At 39.6% G+C, this 23,691-nt stretch overlaps 1 protein-coding gene across 2 annotated transcripts in view; it reads right to left on the bottom strand.

Moving 5' to 3' along the window:
- Positions 1–499: 499 nt before the first annotated feature.
- Positions 500–23,691, bottom strand: part of mllt3 (MLLT3 super elongation complex subunit) — a 133,070-nt gene continuing 109,878 nt past the window's right edge. The window contains exons 9-11 of one of the 2 annotated variants that reach the window (XM_020527289.2): positions 13,875–13,946; positions 8,824–8,895; positions 500–2,514 (exon numbers count right to left, since the gene is read on the bottom strand). In XM_020527289.2, the coding sequence (XP_020382878.2) occupies positions 2,383–2,514; positions 8,824–8,895; positions 13,875–13,946 (276 nt within the window). In that variant the 3' untranslated portion in view covers positions 500–2,382. The remainder of the gene's footprint in view (positions 2,515–8,823; positions 8,896–13,874; positions 13,947–23,691) is intronic. The other variant, XM_020527291.2, reaches the window with a different exon arrangement.

The following is a 23,691-nucleotide window of genomic DNA, read 5'->3' as shown; positions in this document are numbered from 1 at the left end:
CAGAAGCAGTACTGCTTGAAAATAAGTGCACAAGCATAAATTCTTTGAAAAAAAGGATTTATTTTGTTCTCCAGATACAAAAAGGTTGATGGAAAAGCTAATGCAAAAAAATGTTTTAAAGAGTGTAATATACTTGACCTAATTAAATATTGTGGCAAACTCAACATTGCAGCAAATTCTTAAGGGATCAAGCCAAATATGACAAGTTCATACTTTTTGCAAAAGGATTTACTTTAGAATGGTGTCCCATACAATAGATACTTTTGTACCAATTTATTTCTATTTTGGGTTGATTACAAAATAAAATATCTGCTGATTTAAACCTTATATATTATATTAACATTTTTTTGCAGTAACAGAATCTGAACCTAATGTTTATTTATTAATTCATGGAGTGTTGAATCCTGCTTAAAAACCCAACAGCTTACACTGCTTTGTATTTTGACCTTTTTGTCAAATGAAGTATTTGCAATGAGGAATGACTAGATGAATCACAGCAAAGATTCTCTTTAAAATTTAATGAAATATTTTTGGAAGTGAGTTGTACCACAAAATTTAGCCACAACAGTCAAGATGGATCAAGCAACTACATTAAATTAAAAAGAACTCACAAAGTACCAAGTTAAACTTCTGAAGACTGCTAGAGCATTTTTCCTTGAACCAAGAGTTTTGGGTTTCACCACTGACACATCAAAATCAAAGTGAAATGGGAATTGAAAACATACATTGAACATCACATACATGAAATGAAGTAAGTTCTCTTATTCCCTCTTTTCTCGAAAAAAAAGCAGTCCGATTTTTCTGAAATGAATTGCACATCAAAAGTATACTAACAAGGTAACGTTTCAAGTAATGGACACAATGACTTGTCTGAACCTCGTTATCACCGCAAAGTACACTTTATGCTGCTGGAAGCAGTTTCAGAACTTTTCAGTAATTAAAAAAATGTACTAAACTTCAACCCATCTTTGGACTGAAAATAATAGTTAAGGTCTCCTCAAAAAGACAACATTGAAACTTGGTTTTACTGCAACATACTTGCTAAAGAAAGTTCTATTTTTAAGAAATATAATTTCACTATCCAAAGGATGGACTGATAAACATGCACCATTTACCAAAATAGGTAAAAATGGTAAAAACAGATTTGGCAGTGAAGGGAGTGTTTCAAATAAATAATTAATCCTAAATGGAGAATTTTCTACAACAAACTTACAGAAAATTGGGAGCAGAACAGTTTTGACAAACCCATTTCTTGATTTTTTAAAAAAAATCAATTTAACTACATCCGATATGCCAAAATCTTTATACGAATGATCGATAAGCTTGTTTAAAACGGTTTTTCACTGTCCTTCATCAGTTAGTTCTTGGAGTCTTCAGATATATTTACCATTCACCGAGTTTGTAGAGCTAAACAACAGGAGGGTGAGAAGTAGGTTTATGCTAGGAAATGAAAGAACAACTTCAGAATCTGAGGGAGAGCTACTGTGAGCATAACAGTTGTGATGCAACTGCACTTGCCAATGACTAACATTGCATTTTTTTTTAAAAAATAAGGAAGGAGTCAAGTACTTTAAAAGGGCAAGCAGAATTACACCACAAAATCCCTTATTCCCTGTAAAAAGTTTGAATCAAATCTGGAAGAAATATTTTTAAAAATCTCTGCTTAATAACATGATTGTGCAGACAACATTTCCCCCAGTGTCAATACAGATCTAATCGTTTGTGTCGGTTGACAACTAATTAAAACATAGCAAAGCTGGTAATGATTCTCAGAACAGTGCACAGTAATAGATTTTAAAGCACTACAGTTCAATTACTAAGGCTAGAACATTGTGTAGTTACATAGTGTCCCTAAGATTGCAGCTAGTTTACAAACGAAACCAAAAAAAAAAACTGGAGATGAATTCACCAGACATCTGGTGGCCGATTCCTACTGCATTCATAAGCCTTGACCACAAATGTGACCAGAGTGCTCAATGTCTGGTAGTGTTCCAAAGATCCAAGATATTTGTCATGAATGTATTTTTTTCAATAAATAGATAGATCAGTTACATACTAAGGCAGTGTTGCACATGCATCATTCACCATGTGGACGTAGACACCACAAAGATACATACTACCGCTGAGATTCTTAAAGAGCAAATATCCAGGGGATGAGAGGTAAAGGAGAAGATGAACCTCACTGGTCCAGCGCTTCCAGAACATTCCTCAGGCTGGTAAGGATCTGTTGAATCTCTTGGCATTTTCCCCCAGCAACACGTTCAGGGGAAGAGAAGCATGACTGGCTGGAAAAAAGCTGCAGTAAGTAGCTCTATAGGGCTAGTCATCGGTTGCATCGCTAAAAAGTTCAAATCTCCAGCTCGTAGCCGGGGACCAGTGTCCTCACGATGTTCCTGAAGTTTCCAGGTAACTCTGTAGTTTTCGAACTGTGGTTTTATCCAGTGAGCAAAGGTCAAAGTCAAATGTTGTGTTTGTGATGTGAAAATGTCCCGTTTCTTCTATGAGGTTAACAATCTAAATAAAGGCAGATAAGCAACAAATTAGCTGATTTTCAATGCTGTTATTCATGTTGGAACTGCAAACGTTAGTTTCAATCAAGTATTCTTTAGTACTAATGACACCTCAGCATGTAAACACATTAATATTAGGGAAACAACTGATTCTTTGCTACTTTAGAGCTGCCACAGGGCCATGATAGATACCAAAAGTTTACTTTGATATTGTTTTTGCTCATCGTCTCTTTTCACATGTTTAAAGTGATCTTCTCCTTCAGCTGTATATTTGGACTTGGTACTTCAACCCCTCCAAAATCCCTTTTCAAAGTTCACCTTTTCCAGACATTGATCAACATCACAGCAGGTCAGGCAGCATCCATGGAGAGAGAGCAAGCGAAAGTTTTGAGTCTGGATGACTCTTCACCAGAGTCATCTAGATTTGAAACATTAGCTTGCTCTCTCTCCATGGATGCCTTCCGACCCGCTGTGATCTCCAGCATTTGTTGTTTTCAGTACAGATTTGCTCCTACATTGATCAACATCAGTCGCACTAATGTCAATGTAAGTTATAATGAAAGGATATTGAACTTTCCATTGCTTAACCTATTGTTGCCAAATTATCTCTTTTTTAAAAAAGAAAAATCAGAAGTCAACAAAAACGCATTTAGCTAACAACGTTGTGGGGCGAGGGGGGAGCATTCAGTGAATTCCTCTTTTCTAAGAGGCTTTGGATTTCAGTCTACACCATGTGTGTTGTGTGGCAGACTCTGCAGCATTACAGCAACAGGATTTATCGTGCAGTTTATCAATTACCCAACTGCAATTTTCTTCTCCCTGTTATATTTTCCCCAGAAACAAACAGTTATGAAAACTGAAAAGTGGTGGTTGAGGGGTGCTGTTGTGTGGTGTGGAGAAAGAGTCCTTCAGTTGCAAAATGATCTAAAACCGTGACATTGAATTCACATGATTTTCCATCGAATTAGATGGACTAATTCCACTGCACAAGTACTGGGTTCTTCAGTTTCATAACACCTAGATACTTCAGAAAGGGATTAAACATTTGCAATGGTCTAATATGCACTGCTCTGTGCTCAACACTTTAGAAAGAAGAAGGAATACATTTCACAGATTGTTAAAATCAAATGTTATTGGCAAGCTGCCCTTGAAATGCAAAACTAAAATTTTACTGTAAAATCAAAATGAATTTTAATACAATGCTACTGTCCACATTCAACCTACTCTGTTGCAGGATGTTGTGACTCAAATTGAAAGCAGCAAGCTTAACATTGACAACAGAATTTACAGCAAAAAAGATGTTAAGCTCCACAGATATTTCTCTCACCGTTTGTTTTATCGCGCCACACTAAAGTGTTCCACAATTAGTTTATTTCTCATGCACTTGTGTAGCTTCCTCTTAAATATGCTTATGCTATTTGTCATAATCACTCCAGACGCTAGCAATTTCCACCACTGTAGAAGATGGAAATATTTGGAGCAATCCTTAGGACCTTCAGAACGAATCTGAAGCCAATTCATCCGATTATGTAAGGGCTAACTTTACAAATGGGGAACCAAGCTACAGGAAATCACAGGCATGACTGCACACAATTTTCCATTTACCATCATTTCTGTAATCTTTTTAAGGTTGGAAAGTGGAGTACTACAACCATCAGTCCTTGGGCCTCAATTAGTTACTCAGGTATATAAGTAACATGGAACGGACACACCAGAATGTATTCACATTTGCTGATAACACAAACGTATGTGGAACAGCATGTTGTGATAAAAACATCAGGAATCTGCAAGGGGTTAGATAGGTTGAGTGAGTGAATAGTAACTTGGCTGCTGAGTTTAATGTCGAAAAATGTGAGGTAGAAAGAAGAAAAAAAAGGCAGACCATCACTTAAAATGGAGAGAGATTCCAAAAAACAAAAGCACATTACAGTGTGACTTGAGTGTTCTTGTGCACAAAACAATAAAAATTAGCTCAGTTGCAGCAAGTAATTAAGGCAGCAAATTGAATTTTGACTATATTGCTAGGGGGTTGGAGTTTAAAAATAGGGAAATCTTGTTGCATCTATACAGATGTTTGTGAAGCTACAATTGGAGTACTGCATATAGCTTTGGTCCCCGTGTTTAAAATAAAATATTGGCATTGGTAACAGTTCAAAGAAGAGATTCACTTGGCTCAAACCTGGGATAAATAGGTAGACTATTACTATAGGTAAAATGGCTAGACAGATTAGGCCTGTATTTATTATCATGTAGAAGAATAAGGGATGATCTTGTCTATACATAAAAGATTCGAAGGAGGTCTTACAGGGTAGATATTGAGAATACATTCCCACTCGTTGGGGAAATCACAAACTATGAGAAGAACTACAGAATAAGGGGACACTCAAACCCGAGATGTGAAGCAACTTCTTCCTTCACAGGATAGTGAATGTCTGGAAGTCTCTACCCGAGAGAGTTGTGGAAGCTAGATCAGTGGAAGTATTTAAAAGAGGAGGTAGATATATTTTTGAAATATTGAGGTATTGAGGGCTATGAGTTGGTACATAAGCTGGTCCATCCTATTTCTTATTCTCTTCTGAACCAACGATTACAACCGACGTCTTTTGGTGCTTGAGCTCCCAGTGCCGAGGAATAAGCTTTCAGGTATCATCTGTTGTGCTGTCCAATCGATTTTGCTAACCATTTAGTGGGTAAATGCACCACATTTACCTAGTTGTTGTAGCCATAAGATTAAGATTCAATCCCAATAAGGACAATATGGAGAAGACCCTACAATCATTACAAGTTTCTTTGACACGATTACAAAACATAAATTTGCAAAATTGGAGAATGTGTAGTTCTAGTTATTAGCTGAAGAATGTTTTGGCGCTCAAGATTTGCATCTTCAACATCTAGAATGAGGTATTTTCTGCAGACATTCACGTTCATAATATAAGCACCTTACTTTTCAGATACCTGATTCTGCATTTATTTACAGGATAGCAAAATGCAAAAGTGAAGCAATAACATTCCATTTATCAACTGCTTATTGATGTGAACATGACAACAGCGTTTTTGGCATGAAAGCCACTTAAATTCTGATTACAGACAAGTCACATAGAGGTGAAACAAGGGTCTGTGCAAATTGCTGAAACTCTTAATTTCATAGCAAGTGAACACAGAAAGCAAGAGTGATGATCACATTCACATATTATATTGATTAAACTGATCTCATCAGGGAATTGGATCATCATAGTAATATTACTGAACTCTAACGCAGAGGTCTGAACTAATACTCCGGAGATAGGAGTTAAAATCCCACTATACTCTGCGGACAAAGCCACTCAAACTGCAGAGGTTGTGAAAATGCTCCTCACAGTAGCAATGCAGTTTAGTGGTCTTCAAAATAGTCGGAGCAACAAAAATAAAATCCCAAGTGGCTTCATGCCAGTGACAGTAAAGCTTCAGGAACAGAAAGCTGTGGAAGAGGAGCTTCACGAACTCGTGTAAGAAAATCACTCAAAGTAAATGAGCTGTGCTAGCAGTTTGTTTAAGGGTCTCAGGAACTGACATTCATTCAAGAAATAGCAGTAAGTGAAGACAGAATATTGGCAAAAAGAAACCAAACACAGCCATGCCAACTGAAGGAGGAACTGGAGACAGGGAGAGCCTTCACCAAGATTTGAGTAGCCCTTTGGCACACTATTTGTTAGATCTTTCCAATCATAAAATGACCCATTTACGCCATTTCCTTTTCATGAGTCAATCTTCTATTTGTGTTAATATGTTCCCCATGTTTTTGTCGCACTTAGCAAATAACTTATGGGTCTCTCTCTACAACACAGCCACTGACTCCCCTTTATTCAGAGCATGTTAGCTCTTCAAAAGAGCTGCAGTAAATTGGTTAAACATTATTTATTTCATAAAATCACGTTCACCCAGCCTGATTGCCCTAAACATTCTTTCCTGAGTGCCCGGCCACAATATCTTAAACTGTTTCTAACGATTTTTTTCTCACATAGTTCTTACGATAACGGGCTATAGTTTTCTACCATCTCTCACTTTTTGAAGAGCAACCTGACATTTGCTCTTTTTTCAATCAAATGGAACCTTCCCTGATTGTTCGAAATTTTGGAAAATTGAAGCCAATACATGAGCATTCTCACTGGCAGATTCTAGGCAGACCCAAAACTCTGTGGGATGAAGTGCGTCAGGAACCAGGGGTTTGTCAGCCCAGCAGCTCCAACTATCACTGCCTGGTTAGGTAATTTTCTGGAGCTTCTCCCTCCTTTCCATTCCAGGAATTTCACAGATGTTTCAGGGATGTTACTCATATCCTCTAGGTTTATGATTTATGCAAAACATGCACTCAATTCATCCACCAGCTCTGGAATTTTGCACTAATTTGCCAAACACACTTTCTATAGGACCAACACTCACTCTGTTCACTCTTTTTAAAAGTATCTATAGAAAATCTTACTAAGTGCTTTTGAGTTTCTAGTGAGCTTTCTCTCATGTTCAGAATTTCTCTCTCCTTATTAATCTTTTAGGCACCAGGTATATCTAACAATGAAATACCTGCGATTTCACAGCAAAGAATTGCCTGCACGCTAAATGATAGAAAGTACGAAAGCACGAGTTATAAATTGGCTGACGTGGATTGGCAAACACATTAATAGGCAGTACTGAACATAAACAACAGATAGACTTTAAAGAACTATTACTTGACTTGCAGCAGCTATACCTTCCTTCGGGATGAAACAAAATCTCAAAACTATCAGACAACTGTGAAAGGAAACTCAGACCAGCAAACATTTTGCATTCAGTATTAACCAGACAGCATTATCCATATGTGGCTTAATACATATCCAGCAAAAGCCTGAAGCTTCCCTTTTGAAACCTGCGGAGGTTTGTTTTCTTTTAAAAAAAAACTCATCAAAATGCCAGAAAGTTTGTTCGTAAATTGTTCCTGTAAGCAAATGGTCAAAAATTGTGAAGTGCAGCACTTTCATTCAACAGTAACAGCCGATTAGTATTTCAGATTACCTTAAATAACAAAACTGGGGTTCTTGTGGCACAGTGGCAGTATCACTACCTCTGGGCCAGAAGGCCCAGGTTCAAGTCCCACCTGCTTCAGAGACATGTAATGACATCTCTGAACAGATTGATTAGAAAATATCTCAAAACAGCAAGACTGTAAAAATACCATTTATATGATTTGATGGCAACTCCTCTGTTGGCTGACAGATTAGAACATAGACGCAAGTGGAGTGGTACACATTAAACCAACCTAGATAATAACATTGACAATTGTATTAACTTCTACTCTAAAATGCCAATCTGGTCCAAAAGGAGAGGACGCTGAAAAACTTGCAGTAGGTTGTGTGCCTGTTGCATTTCATTATATTAGCATGACTGAACTGGACTGCCCTGTAACAACAGAAGCACGCCCATTCAAAATTCTTCAGTTATTTCTTTGCCAGGCATTAATCTCATGACCTGGGTCAACAACGGAGTCTTAACTCTTTCTGATGGCTGTTTCTCCCTAAGGGAAATTAGAATGATGGGCCAGTAAGCTACAATTCTTGGATTTGGCTACAATGGGAGTGACCAATTTCAAACAGTTGAGAAGCAATCAATATTTTACTGGTTGGGAGATTCCAGGCATTTAACCTTTCAACAGAATGATTATGTGTCCATAGTCATGATATTCTCACTTTTTAAAAGAAAGGACTTACATGTGCTCTTTTCCAATCAAATGGAACCTTCCCTGAATATTGAAAATTTTGGAAAATTGAAGCCAATGCATCAAACATGTCACTCGCTCATTCTAGGAATTCCCACAACCCTAGGGGATGAAGTCAATCAAGGCCCAGGAAACCATTAATCAGAAAAAAACCTCAACTTAATCAGTATACGTTTTGGTGCCACAGTCTGGCATTAATGAAGTATCAAGTTACAATCATTGCTGCTCAAACGAAATATTGAGCAAATCTCAGCTTGAAAAAAAGTGAGCTGTAGTATCGCACTGAAGAAAATGTTTATCCTTCACCACAAACTCCAACTACAAAGGAAGGAGTACACAAAGAAGACAATATCTATGCCAGAAGAACAGAAAGCCAAGTGAAGATGGAGCAGGAAAGCCAGCTAGTGAAAAATAACATTTGAGAAACAGACATGTTTGTGACTCTTACTAAACTCACGTGTGCAACTGCAGGATTGTAAAACATGACAAGTTTGTTTTTTTTTTAAAAAAAGAATCAATACTTAAATGTGGACTAAAACAAGCCAATATGTATAACAGTTAAAAGTGTGACTTAAATAAAAGTCTTACCTGTTGTAGTATGTGCCGTTCGCGAAGCGTCATTAGCCTTCGATGAAGCTCAACCAACTCATCCAGATATGCCTGAAGATAAATGTCCGAAGAAGAATTATTATTTTCAACGCCTTTTTAACCATGCCCTAGTGTAAATATAAAATGCTGTTCGGATACCTGAATGCGTTTTGTCTCTCACCAGTTATAATCTTGGAGATTAACATGTTGTCAAAGGTCATGTTTAGTATACAAAAAGTGTTTTATAAGCAGCTGCACCATTTCTGATGGTCCTCACTTTGGGAGCTGTGCAGATAAAACCAACTTCATATACTTGAGATATTGTACATGCTTTTGGTCAAGATTTAACTGGAGGGATTCCATGTGCTCTTATACTGAAATCTTTTTCTAGTGTTTGCTTTATTTGCGCATGTTAACATTTCAGAATCCTGCAAAACATCCCAAATAATTTTGCAACATTCCCAAACTAGCAACGAAGCTTGTGCTAACTTACATTACAATAACAGATTACACAAAAAGAACACCCTTTGCACTAGTTTTTGTGGTTAAGGCCTATTTTACAAAGACTGAAACAAATCTGTACAGGAAAAAAAAAGTGAGGTTAAAATTTTGCTCACCACACGCAAATTACTCAAGATACACCACTACTCACAAATTTGCCGGTTAATAAATGGTATATTATAATATTCACAATGGAAGTCTTTCTGGAAACTTTCCTTAAAAGGAAACTGATGCAGAATGGAATGCATAAAAACATTAAATAAAATGCTGAAAAGTAACACTGGACAAGTGAAAACAACTGTAAAGATATTTAGATCCATAAACAAACTAATTTCAGTTAATATAATGTAGTATTCACAGGTTTCATGGTTGACTCATGAATACCAAAGGGAAAAATTAATGTTAAATTGGATTATTTGATTTTAGAGAATAGAAATAAAGAATATTGAAGCTGGAGCAGACCTTACAAGCCTGCTCTACCATTCAACATCTGACCATCCAACATTTGATTACAACTGACCATCCAACTCTGTACCCAATACCCATCTTCTCCCCTTAGCTGCAAAAACTGTACCTAAAACCTTTTTAAAAATATTCAGTGTTTTGACCTCAACCTCTTTCTGTGGCAGGAAATTCTGCAGGATCACTACTCTCTGGATAAAGAAATTTCTTCTCACTTCAATACTAAATGGCTGACCCTGTGTCCTTAAACTGTGGCACCTGGTACTGCACTCCCCAGTCATTGGGAACATCCTTTACCACACCTTCCAGAATCCAAGAATCATGTTCACATGACAGTTCCCACTTTCCCTGTGGTTATGCTGCTGTATGCTGAAAGGCATTTTATTTGATGCAATTTGTAGCATGTAGACCAGCAACCTGTGAAAGTTGTAACATCCAGGGAAGAGTGTTTCCAAGGGATTGCTACGTTCAACTGATTTATCAGCAATGTTCAATACTGTCAAGGAACAAAGGTGGGGCTTCTTGCATGATTTTCAACTGGTTACTCAGGAACAGGTCAGTTGGATGGAGGAGTCCAAGGACTGCTTTGGGTTGCTGGTGAGTCAGATACTTTGGAGCAGAGAGAAGAGGCAACGTCCCTTTATCCTGAAGGTGTTTGTCCAGAGTGTGTTTATTACTCACATTGAACTCCGGATATTTTATATTCCAAATCCAGTTAGAACGATATATATGTAAAAGATTGTTACTATTCTAACTTTGTCAAGTCTATTGTTGTTTGTTCAAATCTTGGAATCTTGTGGCTTTAATGTCTTAAAAAGTACATGGGATCGTTCATGCTTTTTGCAGTGTTACAACCTGACAAGTGACCAGTAAATTTTGTTGTCTGGTCTGGGGTTATTTAGATAGTCTGGATTCATAGACAGTACTGACTGTAACTAAAATGTTGGAATAGTCAAGTGCAGTAATCCCCTAAAACTCTGTTCTCATAGAAACCTATAAAATTCTAAACAGGACGAGACAGGGTAAATGCAGGATGAATGTTCCCAACGACCAGCAAGTTCAGGATCAGGGGTCATAGTATAAGGATACAGGGTAAGCTATTTAGGACTGAAATGAGGAGAAAATTCTTCAGAGTGGTGAGCCTGTGGAATGCTCTGCCATAGAAAACACATGAGGTCAAAACATTGAATGTTTTCAAGAAGAAGTTGGATATAATTCTTAGGGCTAATGGGGTCAAAAGGTATGGTGAAAGTGGGACCAGGTGCTGAGTTGGATAATCAGCCATGAACAGTGAATGATGGACCAGGCTCAAATGTCCAAATGGCCAAACCTTGCTCCTATTCTCTACATTTTGAAGAAGAATTGAATGTAAGGATTTTGAAATCTGTGCACAGAGATAAAACACTGGAAGAAAAATGAAACACATTCAAATCATTACTCCTCACTCAGATAGCATACTGAAAATTAAGCTTTCCTGGAGTTAAAGATTTCAAAATGTATGAAAGGTTCCCCAATTTATGCTTTTTGGCCCTGGTTGACAAAGAGCACAGATAAGGTTTTTGTACTTAACAAGAATGACTATTTATTACAGATAAATAGGTTATAAGTACAGATAAACAGTTCTGAATCAACATACAACTGGACTAAAAAAATCTAAACGACGGAAAGCTACCCCCTAACCTCACACCCCCACACACAGATGCAGAGACAGACAGGCAAACAGACAAAAGAAAAACATAGGTTTATTGGATGGAGGGAAAGACCAGGAAGGCAGTTCAGTGTTTGTCCAGTGTTCACTGAGAAGATCCTTTTGCTGATCAGAACACTGCGTCTCGATCATCCTTCTCCAGGTACTTTCACTTATTTGCAGGAGGCACAAGGTGACTGGTTCACACTATTGGGGGTTTCTGATCTGTTAATTACTTGTTGCAGATTACAGCAATTGACGTGGGCAAATAAACTGGCTACTTATTCAAAGTGCTTTTTATTGCGAAGCAAAACAAGCTCCTTCCCTTCCAGGAGGTCCAACAGCTTCTCCCTCAAACATTCACACCCAATAGCTGTTCAGCTACTTGGAAACCAATCACATAGTTGCTGGGAGGCAGAAGGCCTTTGTCAGTAATAAATGGTCACCAGTCCATAGACTAACTACCTGTTGCCAGCCAAAACTTCATTCGTAGAAAGCCTCCTGGCAATTTTAATTAACTGGTCGGACAGTATAGTGACTTAAATACATGATCCTATACCACTGAAACCCAGGTTCAATTAAAACCCAGATATTTGCAACAGAGTATAAACTGTGGGTTTCTTTGTGTCAGTGCAACCACTAAAGACTATTAATCATGTTTTTTTTCACCTTGAACAGCATTTTCAAAATTCGGCAAAAGCACAGGAAATCACGTCTTTTTGTAAGTGGAGCAATGCAACTTTTTACTCGGAGCTTGAATCTTACCATACAGTGGGAGGAAAGTATAGACTGTGCATAAGATTTCCTTTCCCAGAACAGTGAAAGCTATCAGAACATGAAGTTAAGATTCCCTGCTAATTGCAAATGCAAGCTAAAGTCTCCTTGTATGGAATCAGATATGTCCTCAAAAATACACAATGTTTCATTAACTTATTCAATCCAATATTTAAAAAAAGTCATCTAACACTACATTAGCTAAACAAAACCTTTCCAATAGGATTGTTGATTGCTACTTCACTCCAGCTGGTGTCTTGCAATTTTCAAGCAGTATTTGAAAAGCAGACTTGTTGTCGTTGAATGTGATAAAAACTGAATAGATATTACTGAATAATTAAACTGAATTTGTGTAGCTTCACAAAAGATTTGAGATTAAGTCAATAGATATTATAGTGAGCTAAAATGGCTAGCGAATCTTATTTGTTCTGCATTTGTATGCCACACTGTGCCAACTGTCGAGGCCACTTCTCAAAATAAAGCTCAATTTGTAATTGCAATCAGCCTGCTCAAAGATGTTATTGCACATCTCTGGAGCGGGGGTGGGAGGGAGACTTGAACCTGGGCCTTCTAGTAGGGTCGCTCCCACTGTGAACAAGAATCCTTTCAAAGAACAAAAAACAATAAGACCCTTTGACATCAACATTACGATGGATTACAGAGGAGTGTAGAAAAAAAATCCCATATAGATGAGAAACTCTAATAACTCCACAAGGCTGCCATAATCTGATATAATGTCCTTGAGCCACATAACGACAGATATGAAGGTAGATCTACAACTCATTATTTCACTACAGCAGAAAGGGTCAGAGTGAGGGACAGATAGAGGAAAACATTTTCGGTCTAAAGCAGTCCTATACACAAATATTGGTTGTGGATCTTTCAAACTAAATACCTACTTTGTGCAATCAAACACAATACAACCCAAATTTGCCAGTCAAAGCTCCCCAGTTTTGTAACGTTTTGAATGATACTTTATGACCCAAAATGCCAAAGACCTTGGGAGTTTTAACAAGGCACCTGCATTAAACTAATCTTTACCTTCAAAGACTATATTCCTTTGCCAGCAAGTATTGTTGTGATCATGGTGCCACTGATAGTTTGATCTACTTCGGAAGAATTCTGTTCCCTTACTTTGGGGTAGGTACCAATACAACACTATGTAAGGGCCTTCTCAACACCAGCTGGAGTGCAGAGTGTTTTAGGAAACCAGTTTTATTTATCTACGATCAACTTTCTATTGGATGAGTCGCTTGCACCCTCCAGATTTTGAACTGCAAACTTGATGCTGAAGAATAACTGTTAGTAAGTGAAATAATTTTGCATGAACAATCAACATCAGATTTTGCTACCCAGTGACTTACTAGTACAGGCTGTCGGACCAAATTGTCTGTTTCTACGCTGTAAATCCTACTTGGCTAACTACGTCAACTAAAATAGCAAGAAACTAAGTTAATAATTGACCTTCTGAATAGTCAGAACAATGATGACTTCACAAGCTTCTATCGTCTCATTCTGAAGCAAAGCAGTCTGTTCAAGAACTTTTCCATTGGCAGAACAAACAACTTCGGTATTGTAACATGTTGCTGTATGAAAGAACTTCAAGAAAGCAATAAACACATCTTACCTTGTCATATTCACCATTCTTTATTGTTTTCTCAGGTTTGCTTTGCTTTAATGGGCTTTTGACTTCTAACACCTGTTACAACAGAGGCGTAAAAACTTCAGCTACAAATCTCCTCAGTGCTCCTCACTTCTGGCTGTGCTCAGGCTCAGTAAAACAAAAAGGCTACTTTTTATTAGGAAGTACTGGCCTTAACATTTCTTCTCTTGTCAATGCTCCCTTCCACAACTTCCCCATTCCCAACCCTACATGTTCTCTTTTAGTTGACATTTTATCAAAGCCATGGACTTTTCCACATCTCCACCTATACTGTCAACAGGACCCTTTTATCTCTTTTCCAGAAATGGGCCACTTCATTTTACAGTTTCTCTTCATGTTGCTCAATTAGAAACCAACAAGGAAGATTGGCAAGTTTCAATGCAAATTTAAAGATAATGATGATATGTTTGGAATCACTGTTTAATTCAGCAGTTAGAAAGTCAAACATTTGATGTTTAACAGTTGCTAGAGCAAGTTCCCAGTTTGTTAGTAATATCCGTCATTTCAAATATTTGAGACAAGATTTTGGGTAGACACTTTAATTTACCCAAGAGCATTTCTTTGGGCTTTCTTGACATACTTGCATTTCAAATATGTTATCTGATTATGTACGTATGTTCTACTTCACTCTTCACTCATTTCTAATGAAAAACTAAGAGATTCACTGTGAAGATTCAGTCCTACACAAATATTGTCCATAATGAGGAAGATCATAAATTGGTACTTCAAAACTTTGTTCCTTAATATTTCAATCACAAAGTAAAAGTAAAGATTTGTAATTTGCATTGCATCTTTTAGTATAATTGTACAAATAATTGCTTAAATAAATGATAATTTTGTTAAAGGTGAAAAAATGTGCTTCGATTAGTTGCTGTTCTCTCTCTTTTAGGCAGTAGTTACTTATGTGTCTGCTCATATGGGGCATACTGACTGATCCATGATTATAAAGAACTGTTGATACATAAATACAGAGAGGACCAAACAACATACAATTTTATCTGAATGCCACTACCATCTTTTAAAGTAAAAGATCATCCAACTATACAGGGTCAAAAGCTTAGTATTTGTTCATACTGGATTTCAAGCTTGGATTTTGAAAAGCGTATTTTTGGAATAAAAAAAACCGGGCTATTATTCTTGAGCACAATTCCTGTGTGCCATAGAGAAATGGGCATCATTTACCAGAGGGAACCCTCTACTATTTACTACTTCATTTCAATATAGTTTGCATCACATCTTCAAAATTATTCTCTACACAGGGACGTTTACACAGTCAGTTGAAAATGGAAGGGATTATAAATTGAACCTTGAATGTAGATATATTTGTTAAATAAAATACAAAAATAGTCATCATGTTGTAAACCAGGGCTACCTATAATAGTGTTAATGCGAATCTGTACTCATTGAGGGCAAAGAGGTGACTAAAATAATCACCAAATTTAGGGATAATCTGCAGCCTTCAAATGTGGATATTAATCATGGTATTCCTAACTGCTAATTTGAGAACAATAAGGAGAGGAATAACTTGGTATTTTTAAAAATGGATGTTGCAAAACAGGCCAGATTGTACTGTGCCTTAGAAATTATTTTCAAACCCAAAGACAACTTGGTAATTTGCTTGGAAGTAAGGCAACAGTTGCAAATAAAAGATTTGTCTCTAAATGGCCTACATTTAACATCAAAAGATGCAACAAAATAATACACTTTCATATACCAAAGTTGAACACTTGCCTTGAATTTCACAAGCTGTGTAGTCTGATTTGTATCCAACATACTAAACAGAATACTTCATTTCCAAATGAAGCACAGAATATTGGTCTGCTTTTGAGTACTCAAAAGCAAAAACAACTTTAGATAAAAACTGCACAGCTAAACATTCACAGCAACACAGTACTAAGGAAGCAGTTCCTTTAAAAAGGAAAGGCATTCCTAACTGAATTGTGTTAAATCAAAATTAATATGGAATCTAATTACATGAATGCAAATGGTAAGTCATCTCACTGCAATTTAAAAAGAAAGGTACAGGTTAAGTGAATGACATAATAACAAAATGCAAAAGAATGTGGTACCCATGATGACCCAGCTGAGATATTGCTCACTCCTGCACACCAGAAGTGTTCTGCTCGTAGCCATCTTGTTCCGACCAAGGGGAAAAAGGAGACCACAAATTTCTTTGTAAGGAAGAAGAAAAATAACTACAGCACAAGTCATCACCACCTCCTAGAAACACAGTTATTGGTAATAATCTGAGAACAGATTGAAGTGGCCAAGCAAGCCAGAGCGACAACAATTGCTTCAAAGTCTTAAAAAAAAATGCAGATGGACCACCTTGCACTGGAAGTAACAATGGCAAACATAGTTCATTTAACCCTGCTAAGTGCTCCTTAGTCACATCTGGGGTCTAGAGCTAAAATTGGGAGAGCTGTCTGAGACTAGTCAAACTACAGCCCGACATTGTCATACTCTCAGAACCGCACCTTACAGACACATCTGGAGATTATGATGGTGATGTTCTGTCCTACCAGCAGGACAGACCCAGCAGCAGTGGTATACAGTCAGGAGGGAGTTGCGCTGGGAACCTTCAACAATGACTCTGGACACCATGCAGTCTCATGGCATCAGACCAAACGTGGAAGAGTAAACCTCCTAGTGATTACCACATAACATATTTCCTTGGCTGATGACACTGTGCTCCTCCATCCTGAACAATACTTGTGGGAAGCACTGAGGGTGACAAGGGTGGACAGCACACTCTGGGTGAAGGATCTCAACGTCCAGCAGCGTGACTGATCGAGCTGGTTGGGTCCCAAAGGGCATAGCTACTAGACTGGGTCTGTAGCAGATGGGGACGGAACGAACAAGAGGGAAAAGACATACTTGACCTCATCCTTCCCAATCTGCTAGCTGCAGATGTTGATGACAGATCAGAAAGAGAGTGGCCCCCCCGAACAGTACTTGTTGAGATGAAGACTTGTCTTCACATTGAAAAACCCTTCGTCTCTCTCTCACCATATTAAATGGGACAGATTTTGAACAGATTGAATAACTCAAGACTGTGGATCCATGAGACGCTGTGGGCCATCAGTGGCAGCAGAATCATAGCCCAACATCATCTGCAACCTCGTGGCCCAGGAGAGAATGCCAGGAGCAGCACCAGGCATACCTAAAAATGAGGACTCAACCTGGTGAGGCTACAAACCTGCGTACCAAACAGCATAAGCAGCAAATTGTAGACAGAGTCCAGCGATTCTACAACCAATGGATCAGACCTAAATCCTGCAGCACTACCACACATAGTCATGAATGATCATAGACAATTAAATAATTCATTGGATGAGGAGACTCCATAAATATCCACATCGATGGGGAGTCAGCACGTTATTGCAAAAGATAATGCTGAATCATTTGCAACAAACCTCAGGGAGAAGTGGCTAATCCATTTTGGCCTCCACTAGTTGTTCCTCGCATCACAGATGCTAGTCTTCAGCTAATTCAGTTCACTCCATGTGATTTCAAGAAACAGTTGGAGGCACTGGATACTACAAAGCCTCTGGGGCCTAGCAACATTCTAGCAATAATACTGAAGACATGTGCTCCAGAGCTTGCTGCTCCCCTAGCCAAGCTATTCCAGTATAGTTACCACATTGGCATCTGCCCAACAATGTAGACAATTGCCCAGGTTTGTCCTGTACACAAAAAGCAGGACAACTCCAACCCAGTCAATTACTGGCCCACTCTACTTTCAATCGTCAGTTAAATAGTGGAAGGGGTCATCAATAGTGCTATCACACAGCACCTGGGACTGCTTAACCATAATGGAAGAGAGATGAACCAGCAGACTGTGTGTGCATGCGTGCGTATGTATGTATGTATGTATGGGTGTGTGTGTGTGTGTATGTATTATGTGTGTGTGTGTATGTGCATGGTTTCACCTATTTTAAAAAATTTATTCATTGGATTTGGGCATCACAAGCTGGGCTAGCATTTATTATCCACCCATCATTACATGTCCAACATCAAAGACCTCCCACCCTGGTAATGCTCTCTTCCAACCTCTTCCATCAGGCACAAGATACAGAAGCTTGAACACATACACCAACAGGTTCAAGAACAGCTTCTTCCCTGCCATTATTAGACTGCTGAATGGACCTCTCAAACTTCAAACATATTTATCTTGCTAATGTTGGTCTTGCTTTGTGCACCTCCTGTGCAGTTGTAAACCAACACTCTGTCTAAGCACCCTATGATCTGCCTGTACCTCTCGCAAAACAAAGCTTTTCACTATACTTAGGTACAGATGACTACAATAAATCGAATCACCCCTGGTTGCCCTGAAGAAGGTGGCAGTGAGCTGCCTTCTTGAACTGCTGCAGTCGGTTTGGGGTAGGGACACTGTTAGGGGAGGGAGCTTCAAGCTTTTGACCCAGTGACAGTAAAAGAATGGTGATGTATTTGCTGATCAGACGGTGAGCAACATGCAGATGATGGTATTCCCATTTATCCGTTTCCCTCATCCTGCTAGGGTAGCAGTAACTGTGGGTTCAGAAGTACTGTCTAGGTAAATTTCTGCAGTGTATCTTGAAATGGTATATGCCGCAAATACTGATCTTCAGTGGTGGAGGGACTGAAGGTTTGCGGTTGTGGTGCCAATCAATCTAGCTGCTTTGAATTTTGTCAAGCTTAGTGTATCGTTGGAGCTGGACCCCTTTAGGCAAGGGGGGGCATTCCATCATATACCTAACGTATGCGTTGGATGGTGGACAGGCTTTGGGAAGTCAGAAGGTGAGCTGATTGTTGCAGGATTCTTCGGTCTCTAGTCTGTTGTTGCAACCACCGTATTTATTCAGGAAGTCCAGTCCAGTTTCTGGTCAGTGGTAACTCCCAGGATGGTGATTATGGGACATTCCATGAAGTAATGCTATATTAAGGGGTGATGGTTGGGTTCCCTCTTGGAGATGGTCATTGCCTGGTATGTGTGTAGAATGAATGGTAACATGTCACATGTCAGCCTAAACCAGGTCTTGCTACATCCCGACATGAGCTGCATCAGTATCTGAGGAACAGCAAATGGTGCTGAACACGGAAAATGGAATGAGTAGGCCATTTAGCCCTTTAAGCCTTTACCGCCAATAACAATGATCATGGCTGATCATCTAACTCAACACCCTGTCCCCTCTTCTCCCCAACATCTTTTGACCACTTTAGCCCCAAGTATTCTATCCAATTCCTTCTTGCAGTGTACATTGCTTCAGGATTGACTGCTTTCTGTGGTAACAAATTCTAGAGGCTTACTACTCTCTCTATGAAGCGATTTCTCCTTAACTTAGTCATATATGGTTCATCATGTATCCCCAGGCTGTGATCCATAGTCTGGACTCTCCTGTAATCGGTAACATATGTCCTGCATGTGCCGTGCCTAGTCCTGTTAGAATTTTAAAGGGGTTCTAGGAGTTTCTATCCTGTACTCAAATCCACACGCCATGAGGCTAAAATCCCATTTGGCTTCTCAAAGGCTTGCTGCACCTGCATGCTTACTTTCCGCGACTGGTGTACAAGGACATCCAGGTCTTGTTGCACATTTCCCCTCCCTCTCAAATTTATCGCCAGATAATAACCTGCCTTCCTGATTTTCTTCCCAAAGTGGTAGCCTCACGCTTATCCACATTATACTACATCTGCCCACGGAGTTTGTCCAAATCACACTGAAGCAATTCCATATTCTCCTCACAGCTCACTCTCCCACTGACCTTTGTGTCATCTGTAAATTTGGAAATATTACATTTCTTTACTTTATCTAAATAATGAATGTATATTGTAAATAGCTGGAATCCTGACATTGATCCCTGTGATACCTGCCTAGTGACTGCCTGCTTTTCAGAAAAATGCCCATTTATTCCTACTCTTTGTTTCCTACCGGCTATCAATTTTCTATTTCATAAAACTGGCCCCATTCCCATGGGCTTTAATTTTACACATTAATCTCTTATGTGCGACTTTATCAAAAGCTCTTCGAAAGTCCAAATAAACCACATCGACTGGCTGCCCATCAACTCTACAAGTTACATCCTCAAAGAATCCCAATTTGTCAAGCATGAGTACCCTTTTGTAAATCCATGCTGTCTCTGTCTGATCTTGCTGCTGTTTTCCACATGCTCAGCTATTATATCTTTCACAATGAACTCTAGCATTTCCCCATAACCAGCATCAGGCTGAACGGTCTATAATTCCTCATTTTCTCTCGGCCTGCTTTTTAAATAGAAGGGTTACATTAGCTACCTTCCAAACTGTAGGAACTATTCCAGAATTTATAGAATCTTTGAAGATGACCACCAATGCAGTCACTATTTCTAGGGCTACTTCCTTAAATACTCTGGGATGATTACCAGGCCCTGGGGATTTATCTGCATTTAGTCCCGCCAATTTCCTAACACCGTTTCCTTACTAATACTGATTTCCTTCAATTTCTCCCTCTCACTAAACCCTGTGTTCCCCAATATTTCTTATATGTTATTTGTGTTCTCCTTTGTGAGCACAGGACAAAAGAAAGTATTTTAGTTGATCAGCTATTTCTTTGTTTCCCCCTCATAAATTCCTGTTTCTGACTTTGAGAGACCTACATTTGTCTTAACCAATCTTTTTCTCTTCACATATCCACAAAAACATAAAATCTATTAACGTTTCCTGCAAGCTTATTCTCTATTTTCCCTTTCTTCATCAACCCCTTTCCCCCTCTTCAGTTGAATTTTAAACTGCTCCCACTTTTGGGTCTGTTATGTTTATTTTGGCTAATTTTATATGCCTCTATGTTGGATCTAATGCAATCTATAATTTTCTTTGTTTCCCATTGTATGGCCACCTTTCCCATTTTACTTTTGCATCAGACAGGAATGAATAATTGTTGCAGTACACCCTTTCCCTGTTTGAATGTTTGCCATTGCCTTTCCACCGTCATACCTTTCATTAATATTCCCCAATCTATCGTAGCCAATTCACACCTCATAACATCATAATCTCCTCTATTGAGATTCAGGACCCTAGTCTCAGAATCAACTACATCACTCAATCTTGATGAGGAATTCTAATATGGTCACTCATCCCCAAAGGGCCTCGCAGAACTAAATTGCCAATTATTCCTTTCTCATTGCACAATACCCAGTCTCGGATAACCTGTTCTCTAGTTGTTTCCTTAACATAATGGTCCAGGAAACGCTCCCCTATACATTCCAGGAATTCCTCCTCTACGGTAATATTACTGAATAGATTTGCCCAAATCTATCGGCAGATTAAGGTCACCCATAATTACAGATGCTCCCTTATTACATGCAATGTTCCATCAACAGTGAGCATTCCCACTTTTGACCTTATGATAGAAGGAAGGTCAGGAATTCCTGCAATTGTCCTGGAGCTGAGATGATTGACCTTCGGTAACCACAGCCATCTTTCATTCTGCCAAGAGTGACTCCAATCAATGGCGAGTTTCCCCCCCACCCCCGATTCCAATTGACTCCAACAGCTTTGTTAGGACTAGTGGATGCCACACTTGGCCAAATGTCAGAGGCCTCACCTCTGGAATTCAGCTCTTTCATCCATTTTGATCTAAGCCTGTGATGAGGTCAGGAGCCGAGTGCCCCTGGCAGAACCCAAACTCAGCATCAAGTTATTGCTGAGCAGGTGCTGCTTGATAGCGCTGTTGATGACACCTTCCATCACTTTACTGATGATCGGGAGTGGACTGATGGGGCATGTTGTGATTGGAGCCATGTGGACCTTGTTGACTACAAGGTCCATGGATTGGTGTTGTTAACCCAGGCCGACCAACATAAACAGAGGAGCACATAGGCATAGCCCCCAGAGGGGCTTTGCTTGCAACTGGTTCTTTGGTCACACGGGTGATTTTCCTGATGGTGGACTATCAATAAAATTATTTACACACCTGATGTTTATACTGTATCTCGCACCCACACACACACGGGTGCTGGGGAAAATAAAGAAAACAGGAGATTAGAATCTCCTCAGAAAAAAAAATATAAACAGGGGATTCAGAGAGTCTCCTCACTTCAGGGACTGACTCCGAGCTGGCTGATCACAGCCAGTGTACTGTGCATGAGTAAATAAAGGGAGAGTTGGTTATTTCAGGGTGGTACTTGGCTGGGTTGGATTTGTCCTGCTTTTTATGTACAGGGCATACCTGGGCAATTTTCCACGTTGTTGGGCAGATGCCAATGTTGTAGCTGTACTGGAACAGGTTCAATATGGGCACAAGTCCTGGAGCATAGATCTTCAGTGTTATTGCTGGAATGTTGGCATGGCCACCACCTTTAAAGTATCCAGGATCTCCAGCCATTTCCTGATATTGCAAAATGAATGAAATTGGCGAAAGACTGCCATCTGTAACACTGGGAATTTCTGGAGGAGGCTGAAATGGACCATCCAACCCACATTCTGGTTGGATTGTTACAAATGCTTTAGCATTGTCCTGGGCTCCCATATCATTAGAATGGGGCCATATTTGTGGGGATGCCTCCTTTAGTGATGTGTTTGCTGCCCACCACCATTCACAACAGGATGTGGCAGGAATACAGAACTTGGATCTGATCTGTTGGTTGTGGAATGTCTTAGCTTGTTCACTTACTACTTGTGCTGTTTAGTATGCAAGTAGTCCTGCTTTGTAGCTTCACCAGATTGTTTCATATCTAAAAATGAGATGGCCAAAAGAAAAACTGCAGATGCTGGAATCCAAGGTAGAAAAACAGGAAGCAGAGAGAAATGGGGAATAGGGGATGCTCTGGGTGATAGAGTCTAATTGGAGTTGGAGGAAGTGTTTGAGGATGACACATTGGATGCAGAGACTGGTGGGATTGAAAGTGAGGACAAGGGGCAACCTATCTTTATGATGTTTAGAGGGGTGGGGCAGTTAAAAAAAGGCTGTGGAGCAGGGAATGGAGGAGGCAGGGTGGAGGGCTGTCTGGATGACAGAGGGGAAAACAGCATTGCTTGAAAAAGATGAATATCTAGGATGCTTGGGTGTGGAATATCTCCTCGTCAGAGGTGTGACAGAGACAGAGGAATTCGGAAAGTGGGATGGAGTTTTTGCAGGATACGGGATAAGAGGAGTTGCAGTCTCGGTAGCTATGGGAATCTGTGGGTTTATAGTAAATGTCGGTCTGTAAATTGTCGCCTGAAATGGAAACAGAGCGGTCAAGAAAGGAGAGGGAGTCGTCTGAGGAGAGGGAGACCAAGTGAATGTGAGGGTGGGGTGGGAGCTGTTGGCGAAGTCGATGAACTGCTCCAGTTCAGCCTGGGTGCAGGATGCAGCACCGATGTAGTCATCAATGTAAAGGCAGAAGAATTGGGGAACAGACCCACTGTAAGTACTGATGTGGGACTGTTCAGGTTAACCAACAAACAGGCAGGTGTCAGTGGAGCCCATGCAACTGCCCATCGCAACCCCTTGGATTTGGAGAAAGAGGGAAGAATTGAAGAAAGTTACCGTAGGTGAGGAGTGGTTTGGTGAGGCAAAGGAGGGTATTAGTGGGGGAGGGACTGGGTCGGTCTGTTGGAGCGGAAAGCACGGAGGGCCTGTAAGCCATCCTTGTGGGGTATGGATGTGTATAGGGATTGAACGTCCATAGTGGAACTGGAAGTTTCTAAAGAGGTGGAGAGCACGGTTTGTGTCCTGGATGTAGGTGGGGAGTGCCTGGGCCAAGGGGGAAGAGAACGGAGTCCCGGTAGGAAGAGATCAGTTCGGTGGGGCAGGAGCATGCAGAGACAATGGGTCGGC

This window comes from Rhincodon typus, chromosome 3, assembly GCF_021869965.1.
Source record: "Rhincodon typus isolate 14 chromosome 3, sRhiTyp1.1, whole genome shotgun sequence".
In the NCBI taxonomy this organism is placed as follows: domain Eukaryota; kingdom Metazoa; phylum Chordata; class Chondrichthyes; order Orectolobiformes; family Rhincodontidae; genus Rhincodon; species Rhincodon typus.
Note: the sequence above shows the minus strand (reverse complement) of the source record. Positions and strands in the feature narration are given on the sequence as shown.